The 11619-nt window shown below is 38.2% G+C and overlaps 1 protein-coding gene across 1 annotated transcript; it reads right to left on the bottom strand.

Annotated features, from left to right (window-relative positions):
• Positions 1-5565: 5565 nt before the first annotated feature.
• On the bottom strand, positions 5566-9779 carry LOC113041688 (uncharacterized). Its single transcript, XM_026200356.1, has 7 exons — positions 9565-9779; positions 8838-8936; positions 8677-8763; positions 7821-7898; positions 7678-7748; positions 7429-7600; positions 5566-6650 (listed from the first exon to the last, which is right to left on the bottom strand). The coding sequence occupies exons 2-7, from the start codon at positions 8907-8909 to the stop codon at positions 6432-6434; spliced, it is 699 nt and encodes a 232-aa protein (XP_026056141.1). The 5' UTR covers positions 8910-8936; positions 9565-9779; the 3' UTR covers positions 5566-6431.
• Positions 9780-11619: the final 1840 nt, after the last annotated feature.

Genomic DNA, 11619 nt, shown 5'->3' with positions numbered 1-11619 from the left:
ACTGTTTATATTTTTAATTGTGTCAACAAAATCAAGTTATTTTAACATTCATTTGAGGAAATGTTTTGTCTGATATTTGATCATCATCAAAACATTTCTGGTCTAACCTAGAACAAATTTCCCAGTACATTTTATTGCAAAAAGAAAAAGAAAAAAAAAAACCTTCTCAGATGATACCTCTTATTCTTCGACTCCTGTTTCACTTGGTTTGAAAAAACAAAGTAAAAAGGCTGTTGAAAGTGTCAAGATTATGGACCTGTTTTGTTGTGTTTTCCCTCCCCATGTGCTCTGCTTGTGTTTGATTAAGTTCATTGATATCAGGTGTGTCTCATTAATTCCCCCGTTAAGTTCACTGTATGGAGCGAGCCACGTTGTTCTGCCAGTCTCTATCATCACTGTGGCTGGATAATCCCTTATCTTCACTTCCACCCTCCGAATCCTGTACTCTGCCTCAGCCCGTTGACCCATCGGCTCCACCATTGCTTCTAGTTCCCTCCTTTCCCCCATGCTCATCAGTCCACTGGCTCCGATGGGCTCCCTCTTCCATCAAGCTACATCTTTGTCTGTCATCAACCATCCGTCGCCTCGGGACTCCACTCCTCCGGCTGCACCTTGTCCCTCCATCCCTCCAGCTCCATCTGGCTCCTCCTCCCCTTCTGCTCCACCTTGGTCCTCTGTCGCTTCGGCTCCACCGTGGCCTTCTGGATCCCCGCCTCTGTATCGGTTGCCTGAGCCATCAGTTCTGCATTGGCCCTTCAGATCCTCAATAACACACAAATGGTGTGCACATCCCAAAACATCCAAATAGGATGCAGGTGCAAGACAACTGAATAATATAACCAAATAAAGAAGTGAAGTCTGCACACTGAGAACTACTGCTCCAGAGGAATTTAATTAAGCTCAAGCGCAACGTTTCGACCTTCCCTTCAGATCCTCCCCATCACCCTGGTTTATCAGCTCTCTGTCTCTGCCTCAGGCTCCGTCGGTCAGTTCCCTGGAGTCGGCAGCCCTTCCTCGACCATGACTCCTCCCTCTGTTGGCTCCACCTTGGGTCCCCGTTATGACTGTGTCCTGGGTTCCACCAGCTCCAATCCTCTACGGTCTTTGTCTGGTCCGCTCTGGCTCCTCCCTTCTTCGTCACCTCCCTGAACTCTGACTGCGAACCCCCTGCCGGGTGTCCGTCCACCTCCTGAGGCTCCTCCCAAGTTCCCACCAGTCCCTCCCTCTGTTGTTTCTAAGGTGCGAGGATGTGCCTTCCAGGAGAGGGGACAATATGTCAGGGTCAGGAACCTGTTTTGTTGTGTTTTCTCTCCTCATGTGCTCCCCGTGACCTAGTTTCCCCTTTTGTTTGATTGTTTTCATTGATGTCAGGTGTGTCTCATTAATTCCCTCGTTAAGTTAAGTATTTCAAGTATGTTCTGCCCCATGTTTCCTGTCCGGTGTTAAATGTCAACGTTGTGCTATGTATGTTCCTGCTTGCTCCATGTTTACCCAGTTTGGATTATTAAAGATCTGTGTTTATTCCATGTCTTCTTTTTTCTCAATCTTTCACAGTAACAGTAGTGAAAGAAAGCCATTTTGTGTCAACTTAGTGAATGTCATGGCAGAGAATGTCTCCCAAGCCAAAAATAATGGACTGACAATCTGACTCCTTAAATGATACTTTTGGTTTATAGTGCTGAAATCCATAGCACTCAGTTATACAACACCTAAAACATCTTGAAATCAATGGCCTTTTGCACTGATGCTGGACCAGTAGCCTTTCCACAAACTCAAGACTGTGATGAGATTATTTTATAAGCACAACTTCTTCACTGTACTGTCCTTAACTGTGACTCTGGCTCAGGAAAGAAACTTCTGGGCCATAAGAAACTTTGGAGTGAGTGCAGGGAGCATGTGATGCTTTGAGGCATTAAATTCTGATTGTGTCAGTAGAATCATGTTTCTCCTCCACAGCCTGGGAATGTTATCTGGGTCAAGAGGCCCACGGCAGATAGAAACAAGCAATTTATAGACTTGAAGATTGTTTTTCTTGCTTTCCCTCTCTTTTGTAAATGCTTTGGTAATTATAACTGCACATTTATTTTGTTTAAATGCTTTTTAGATTGAAATAGCATCCAACTGTTCTGTGTCTTTTGTCGGTCCATGTTTTGGAAGCGTGAATGCGAGAGACAGCAGATGGAAACCTGTGGCTCTGTAAGAGCTACAAACAGAGGAGCAAATGTCACTAGCGTCCTTGGACTGGAAACCTGCTGGAGATGCCAAGAGGCCACAGAGACAGACAGAGAGAATATGCTCATGCTAAGATCTATTAGGGCCTACCTGCCTTATTAATACATTAATACCCAAAAAGTATCTAAATTAGCAACACTGAAACTTCACCTAAGGGTACGTTCACACTGCAGTCTCAAACGACCCAATTCCGATTTTTTTTGCCCCTATGCGACCTGTATCTGATCTTTTCGTGACAGTCTGAACGACACAGATCCGATCTTTTCAAATGTGACCCAGGCCACTTGGGTATGTGGTCCTGAATCCGATACGTATCCGATCTTTTAAAATGCGACCTCCGTCTGAAAGGCCAGGCCACATGTATCCGACCCGTACATCATTGATACGCTACAAACATCATAATTCTGCGTTGAAGTAGGCGGGAACCAGAAGAGCCACTCACATCAGTATCCCACCACTCCTGGCTGCGACTGCGCACCCACACGTTTCTCTGTACCGACGCTGCTAACACTGCTCCGCAAAACGCCATGGCCAAAAACCTTCTTTTTAATTTTCTTCTTAAAACGAGAAGATTGTAATTGTGCTGGCTCTGTTGGGAAAATAACTTTAATATTGCAAAAAGAGCTCCGCTGTTGACTACACTGTTGTTGACATCCATGTTTAACGTTAGCTACTTCCGCTAACAACGAGTGACGTCGTTCACCGTTGAGTACTCTTGAGTCACTTCTGGGTCATTTCACGTTCACACAGGAGATCACAAAAGGTCGCATTTAATTGGAAATGTGAACGGCCTTGCAAAAAAATCTAATTAAAAAAAAAAAAAAATCGGAATTGAGCATTAAGCCCTGCAGTGTTAACGTAGCCTAAATGGCATCCATTTAAAATACTTTAACTGATAAAACAAACAAACTCTTATGAGAAAATAGATAGCGGCACACGAGTGATTCATTCCCTCACTCTCATTGCAAGGACAAGTGCTCATATTTAAATGACAAACAAACCTCTTTCAAAGAAAAGCAACATCTACGGACCATGAGTGGACTGTGTGCTGAAACTCAACAAATACTGTAAATGGAGAAATTATATGTAATTTTGAGCTTCATTATATCTTCATGGGTTAGGTTGCGTGTATGTTTAGCACTTTTTTTATTACATTTGTTTACATTTATGACATGTTCAGACTTTCTGTTTACACACATTATATATATATATATATATATATATATATATATATATATATATATATAATTATTTTGAAATGTAGGCTTAATTTTTTGATAAGCAAAATATAATTTCTTAATTTGATTTCAAGTCGAAATGCTTTTCATGCTTTGTGAAATCCAACTGGAAATGATTATTCAATATTTTGTTGTGTTTTAAGAGAAAATAAAACACGTAGACTTGCTGTCAAACTATAATTTTAATTCTATTAAAATCTAGACAGATACTCATTTTACAGAATCATTTTACAATACCATTTTCACAAGGAGAAATGTTTAAAATAAAAAGGGAAAAAAGCAATAAGCAAATATGAATAAATATAAAATCTAAAATGAGCTGGAATCAGGTACAGATGCACACCGCCAGTCAATTATTATAGCGATAATATTCAACATAAACATGCAGCTGATAAAATAAGTGGACAGTTGTGAACGTTTACGCTCAGATAATGAACTAATGATGAAGGATCATGGGAAACCTTAGTCTGAACTCATCTGATCTGAGTCACGCTTGTGCTTCTGGCAGTGAATACTGCGTCTGGAGAAGATTCAGATGAGTCACTGTCTGTGAAATACTGCATTTACAGTGAGCCAGAGTGAGACAAACAACAGCCCTTTACACAAATCCATGAATGGCACGCTGAAGATTCAGGAACAGATGAAAGATGGCAAAAGCAAGAGGAATTAAAACTTATATGAGCTCATCTATACCACAAAAAAAAAAAAAACAAGAGTTTGAAAAAAGAGTGACGCTTGCATAGATTCAGCCCACATGTGATAGTGGGCCTAAGCTTACACCCCCCACCCCCAACAAACACACACACACACACATAGCAAGAATTAGATAACAGCTCTATTTCTGACACTGCGAGGTTCACCAGACACCAGGAATGATTCTTTTCATGGAGATGCAGATCTGAGCTGCTTTTACTGATGTTTAAGTCAACATGAAAGAATATTCATCATAAATGTGGCCCTGGACCACAAAACTAGTCGTGATTAAGGATAAATAATCTTTCCATTGATGTATGGTTTGTTAGGATATGACAATATTTAGCAGAGATACAGCTATTTGGAAATCTGGAATCTGAAAAATTCTAAATACTGTGGAAATTGCCTTTGAAGTTTTTCAAATAAAGTTCTTAACAATGCATTTTACTAATCAAAAATAAAATTTTGGGAATTTACATAATATCTTCATTGAACATGTTCTTCACTTAATCCCCTAATGAATTTGGCATGAAAGAAAAATCTATAATTTTGACCCATGCAATGTATTTTTGGCTTAAGAGACTTAAGACTGATTTTGTGGCCCAGGGTAACTAATGTTCCTGGTCTTATTGTACATGATTTTCTAAATCTCTCAGTGAAATGTCTTTATCCCTGAAACAGCTTTCTGTTGCACTTGATGTCAAGGCTGTCAAATAGCTTTTCAGCTGCTTTTGTAGGTGACTCAGCCTTTTTGAAAAATCTTTGTGAAGTTATTCAATGCTGGGCAATGTACTAAAGCTCATGACAATGATAGCTGATGAGGGTGAACTTGACCTTCATCCTCCATGCTTCAGGTCAAAAAAACCTCTTCAAACTCACTTGACGCCCACTTTACACCTCTGCATCAAACCTTGATGAATACAACCAAATCCTGATCTACATTTTATGTTCTTGTTGACTCAGAATACATCACGTTGAAAAAGTAAAACATAATGTGAATGCATTGCATCTTGGCCTTAAATACAGATGTGAAAGTTTCTGCAAAGAGAAAAGCATTTATACTGAAATCTGATTAATCATATGACTATAAGATCTTCTGAAGAGCACATGCAGGGGTGTTAAAGTACTTCATTGAACTCCATTATATACTTAAGCATTAATTTGGGAATATGTTCCCGGCTCGAGTAATTTTGAGACTGCAACTTTTACTCTATTTATTTTCTAAGGAAAAAATACTCCACATTTCCAAGTTCATGTTTCGCAAGTCATTGTTACATAAATATTTTCTATTATATAAAAATATAAGCCTATATAGTGTTTTCATTTTACTAAGCTGCTAAGCCAATCAAACTGAGCTCTGGTGCTTTTTTTGTTGTTGTTTTTTTACAGCCAATGAAATCCATTTCAATGTGAAATGTAATTGGTGATAATTGCAGTCATTTGTTCTTGTGAAGAGACGCCTTAATTTTTTTTTTTTTTTGATTTTTATGATTACATGTGGAAACAACTTTTTGGCACCGTATTCCCTCACTTAAGTACAAAATCACTGTAATTTTACACCCCTGACCATATCGTGCGTCCAAATGTGCTTTTTGTCACTAAACTTGATGGCTTTGATGTCCAAATAATACATAAGCACATTTCCAACACAAGATGCCATAGTCATGACATAAAAAGTAAGCTATAATTCTGAAATAAATTATGACTTTTTATCTCATAATTTTACTTTTGTCTCATAATGATTTTTTCATACTTTTACATTTTTATGCCCTAATAATGACGTATGTCATAATTTGAAAATTTTTCATCTCATACATTTAAACATATAATTCTCATAATGATTTTTTTCTTATTGTTTTTTCATATTTTTATGTCCTAATTATGACTTAGTATGTCATAATTGTAACTTTTTATCTTATAATTATGACTTCGTATGTCATAATTATTGTCATAATTTTACATTTTTATCTCGATTAGGACTTACTGTCATAATTTCAACTATTATCTCATAATTATGACTTAAAGTTTCACAATTTGTCTTTTTATCTCATAATCATGACTTCCGCTTTTGTCTCATAATTGTGACATTATGCATCATTATTTTTACTTTTTATCTCATAATTGACTTTTTATCTCATAGTTATTTACCAAAGCTTCTATAGATCACACTGTATAAAAGGGTCAAATATACTGTACATGTAGACACAACTAAAAAGATAATCGATTCATATGATGAAGAGGGTTGTGCAGCGATGTTTTAAGGCAATGTCAAGTATCTGTGAGCGGTAGGAGGAATGACACAAGAACGATGATGATGGATACGGAGAGAGGGACGATGAGCAGATAACAGGACACAGGGAGAGAGAGAGGGACGGGGAACACTGCCAGGGTCCATTTTCCGCTGTCGGGTTTGTCGTCTGTGACGGTTTGAGTCTCTCGCGCTGCACAGCGGCAGATTACCAGCGGCCGCACCTGAGAAATGCTCTCCTTTGAGACAATGACAAAAAGAAAGGAAGAGGAAACCAGTCAATTTGGAGTCTTTCAAGCTGTCTTCTTCAATCGTTTGGTTCAAAATACTGATTTGTTTTTCTTTACTTGAAATGTAATAAATGCTAACAGATACAAAACGTCAATGTTATTTAAAAAACTTATTTTATTTTAGCTAGTTGCCAAGGCAAAATCTCAAATTTTCATCTAGTTACCTTGAAGTACTCAAATAATTTAAAAAATTTTTAAAAACTATATTTAATAAAATCTAGACAAATGTATAAAAAATTGCCAAGAACACACAACAAAATTACCAAAACTTTAACGAAAGTGAAAATGATACAATCTAAATAAAAATATTAATAAAAAGCTATAATAGTAGGAATATATTAATGATAATAAAATAAAAATTCTGTAAATTTCCTATTTATTTTAGTAATGTTATGAGGCGTTCAACTTGCGCAAAACTTTTGCCACATCTTTCGCGCCACTGGATATCTATTCGTGTCTTTGCATTGACTTAACATATAAATCACTTGCGCTTAATGCTTCATTCGCATCTGGTGTGAACGCACCATTCGAAGTAAATAAAAATAAGTTTTTTTTAGATTATTTAGTGAAAAACAATCATGGAAAAGCATTTTAGCTAGATTATATTATTACATTTGTTGTACTTCTCGCATAATATTTTCGAACACATTTACAAATTAATTTCGGACGATAATTAAGATGCATATTTCAGCTACATCGTTCCGCACGGTTGTTGAACGTCGCTCACCTCCAGGATGGTCCTGTTATGTGCGCGATGAGGACTGAGCCGTAGACTCCAGCGGTGCGTCCTGTGGCTCCGCCCACCATCGTCTTCGCTCTCCGTTGTGTCCTGCCGCGTGATTCGCTGACGCTTTCTCTTCCGGGAGCTGATTCGCTGGAGGGAACCCACAATCTGGAGCCTAAGCGAATCACAAAGCAGAAAGCGAGCTGAAGAAGATGACGAGGTGTAGCACATGCGTGTGTGTCAGTCACTCACCTGCTGTCCGTGTCCTCGATGTCTGCGTCTGCGTCGCTGTCTCCCTGTAGATGAGGCTGGACACACTCCTCCTGAAACATGAGTCACACGTATGAACACACACACTCGCGCTTGTGCTTACACATTCAGAGACGTGCGCCCACCTCTGTGCCATAACCCTCTGAGTATCTGGTGATCATGGCTCTGTTCTTACCGCACTGGACACACTTCACACTGGAGTCCTGATGACAGACATTGAGACAGATTCACAGACTGTAAGACCCTTTAATTCAAACCATTTAATTTGATCTGTAGTAGACAAAACAGATGATAAAATGATAAAATAGGTGAAAAATCCCATACAGTACATTTACATTGAAGGAGTGACTGGTACCACATATTGAGACAAAATTTTTTGGATATTTATTATTATTATTGTTATAGTTATTTATTATTTTTAACTATAAATACTTCAAAATTTTGGTGTAAGATTGTTGGGGTGTTTTATGTTAGAAAGAAGTCTCTTCTGCTCAACAAGGCTGCATATATTTGATTAAAAATACAGTAAAAACTGTAAAATTGTGCAATATTTTTACAATTTAAAATAACCATTTTCTATGTGAATATGTTGTAAACTGTAATTAATTTATGTAATGCAAAACTGTATTTTCAGCATCATTACTCCAGTCTTCAGTGTCACATGATCTTCAGAAATAATTCTGATATGCTGATTTACTGCTCAAGAAATTTTTCTGATTATCAATGTTGAAAACAGTTGAGCCACTTCATATTTTTGTTAAAACTTGGATACATAAAAAAATTGGATGTTTTGGAGAATATAGTTCAAAAGAGCAGCACTTATTTGAAATAAAAAACAGTTGTAACATTATAAATTACTTGAATGTCACTTTTGATCAGTTGAATACATCCTTGGTGCATAGAAGTATTCATTACTTTAAAGAAAAAGAAAAAAATGTGAATACTACCATAAATGCATGTAGGCTATGTGCAAACACTCACCTCCTGTGGGTGCTGATCACAGAAGCTGGTAAAGGGGGTATTTTCACACAAACACACTGCTGTCGTCTGCCCACAAGCCCCCAAGTGCTACAGAGAGAGAAGTCAGAACATGTGCAGGTCCAATAATGACACTCATACCTTCCCAGTAATGGAGTTCATACCTCACAGTCATTGTCCGAGTTGTCTGAGAAGAGGCCGTTTGAGTCTGAGTCTTTTCTTCTAATCACCTCCATGTCTCCCTGACTCACTCACACTTCCACCTACACGAGGCCAGGGATAAATAAAGAAGCACTGCACCAACAGAACCACTTCCACTCGTGATTACAGCAGTGTGCTCTCCAGCAGGGCAAATCATGCTGAACACTCATGATAATAACGCATTTTAACCTATTATGATGGACTTATAAACTTTTGGTGTCCAGTGGATACATTGTTTCAGTTGTGAAGCACTGCACTGACAGTGATGAGCGTGACAAGTGCGTGAAACCGATCGCACTGGTTTAAAAATACGTGTATAAATATATATTTGTCATCCGTGCAATCTGCTGTTCTATTGCTCTATCATCTTTTATAAGGAAAAGCAAGCGTTGGTGATTTCAGCTCAGACCCACGCGCATCTGCCCCGCGCGCTCGTTACGTAATAACCGCTCACGTATTTTATCCGCTCGAAGAGCGCAGATATTTCGCAATATATTTTCTTCTCCGTAAAACTTTATTTACATTTCATAAGGCTGCATTCCATCATTTAAACTCATTATAAACACTTGAAACAAACAGCAAACTAAGAGTTGCGTGCTGAATATGCACGCGCACAGCGCATCGTTCTTTATCAGCGCAACTGAACTGCGGCCGTGTGCGAACTTCTTAAAGCGGACACTATTGACTTACCTTGTCTGAACGATGATACAACATCTCAGTCTTTAGCTTCCAGAAACACCATCAGATTGTTCGTAAATTTTTCGCGTGTATTAATAAATCAGGACGGGTCCTCCGCTGCGCGCGCGAACACGGAAGCGCTCGGTGTCCCGAGAATGTTTGACATTGTAGTTTCGGTGTCAGTCGCTCGTCGAATAATAACGGGGCGGTCCGCGGGAGCGCGCGTGCCATAAATAACATTCGGAACAGGGTAAAGCAGCGTGCGCGCTCCCGTGGCGCGGATGATGTACGGGTTTGAAGAACCAATCGAATCTCTTCATGAGGATTATACTGTAGCTTCCTCAGCTCCGTCACTGGAAACACAAGGCTTTAAATCTTATGATTAGACCTGTATTTAACCTCAGAACCACCTCAAAGTAAAAAGAGCTGCAAGAGTCTGATTCTGGGGTTGCTGTGCTTTCAAATTAAATTATTATAATCTTAATTCAAGTGATGAAGGATTGAAATTCAGAGGTTAACCCCGGCCTGCTCTAAATGTTTGAAAATGATGAACAGCTGAACATATTGTTAGAAATTTAGAAAAGTGGTCAAATGTAATCAGTTACATTACTTTAACAAACTAATTGAAATAATTTCACTACTTATTACATTTTAAATAGGTTGTAATCTCTGATCTATTACATTTCCGAAGTATCCTTCCCAACACTGATTACAAGTAGCCTAAGCTTAAATTAGATACAAAATAAACTTAAATTAGGTACACTCAAGAAAAAAAAGAACAATTAAAATATTTTTTTATGGTATAAATGAAAAAATAAAAATAAAACAATTTGAATGCATCTCACCATAATATAAATAAATATAGGTCCTAAATGTATACCAATGCAATTTGTATCATATTAAGGCAAACGTCTAGGATCTGAAGGACAGATGTAGCTCTGCTGGAGGTCTGACTCATATCTCCTTCACATCGTAATGAATAACATCTCACTGATTCTAATCGCCGTAGTGATGGGATTTATGGCTCTTTGAGGGGATCCGGATCTTCGCGATCCGTTCCTTTCAAAGAGCCGTTCAAAAGAATGGCTCTTTTGGCTCTTTTTAAATATTTAGTCAGTTTTAAGAAGCCAGCTTGGGAGCATCTCAGTTTATCCTGGAAATAATCACTGGGAGGTATTATGAGGTGAGATTTGTAGTCAAATAATTAAAGCTCAGATATCACACACCAATATCTGAGTTTGAATTGTTCTGAAATATTGATTATTACCTCATTTCTCATGTGTCGACTATATTCCATAGGGTTGCACAAATCCCTCTGCTTAGACAGTGACATCATTATTTTGATTTACCTTTAGTACAAAGTGTGTGTGTGTGTGTGTGTGTGTGTGTAAAACTACGTTGACTTATGTTATTCATACAATACCTACTCACAAATAAACATAAAAAACAAAGCCGGCTGCAATGAATTTCTGTGCAAAACAGCTTTTACTACAAACACTTCCACACAAGAACTTTGTTATCACACAAGAACATTTTGATAGAAAACTAATTTTTTTTTTAAGTAGATAAAATTAGAATAAATAAAATGGAAATGTCTACATACTACATACTATTACTACTGTAAACTTTGCAAATAGGACATCAGCCCCTTCAAGTCAATGAACAATAACAAAGTGGGCTGCAATGAATGTCTGTGGAAAACAGCTTTTAGTGAAATATTTCTATACAAGTACAGTATCACAAAAGAACATTTTTAATGATTTTAAAATAAGTTTTAAATGAACACAAAATGCAATGTAAATGCATGCACAACTAATAACTAATATCATCACGCTATAAAGGGTTGGCCTGCGCTGGGTGCGCCCCTCCCCCTATAACTGTTCTGTCTCCTGGCGGAGCTCATTTGTATGAACACGCATAGGAAAAAAGAACGATAGAAAGAACGGCTCCTCTCCAGTCGCGACTCGGCTCCCATCGTTCATGTTTATGAGCCGTTCAAAAGAATCGGTTCGTTCGCGAACGTCACAACTCTAAATCGCCGGTTATTCCCGTCTGACTGAGGTCTGG

The sequence above is a fragment of the Carassius auratus genome, chromosome 23 (assembly GCF_003368295.1).
Source record: "Carassius auratus strain Wakin chromosome 23, ASM336829v1, whole genome shotgun sequence".
Taxonomy (NCBI): Eukaryota; Metazoa; Chordata; class Actinopteri; order Cypriniformes; family Cyprinidae; genus Carassius; species Carassius auratus.
This window is presented reverse-complemented; position numbering and strand designations above follow the sequence as displayed.

Bases quoted from the DNA above. Each gene is read 5' to 3' on its own strand.
- LOC113041688 (XM_026200356.1), bottom strand. From the start codon at position 8,909: ATGGAGGTGATTAGAAGAAAAGACTCAGACTCAAACGGCCTCTTCTCA. The intron at 8,764-8,837 runs GTATGAACTCCA...CTCTCTCTGTAG, and splicing joins ACTCGGACAATGACTGTGAG to CACTTGGGGGCTTGTGGGCA. The intron at 6,651-7,428 runs GTGAGCGACGTT...ATTGTCTCAAAG, and splicing joins ATAACAGGACCATCCTGGAG to GAGAGCATTTCTCAGGTGCG.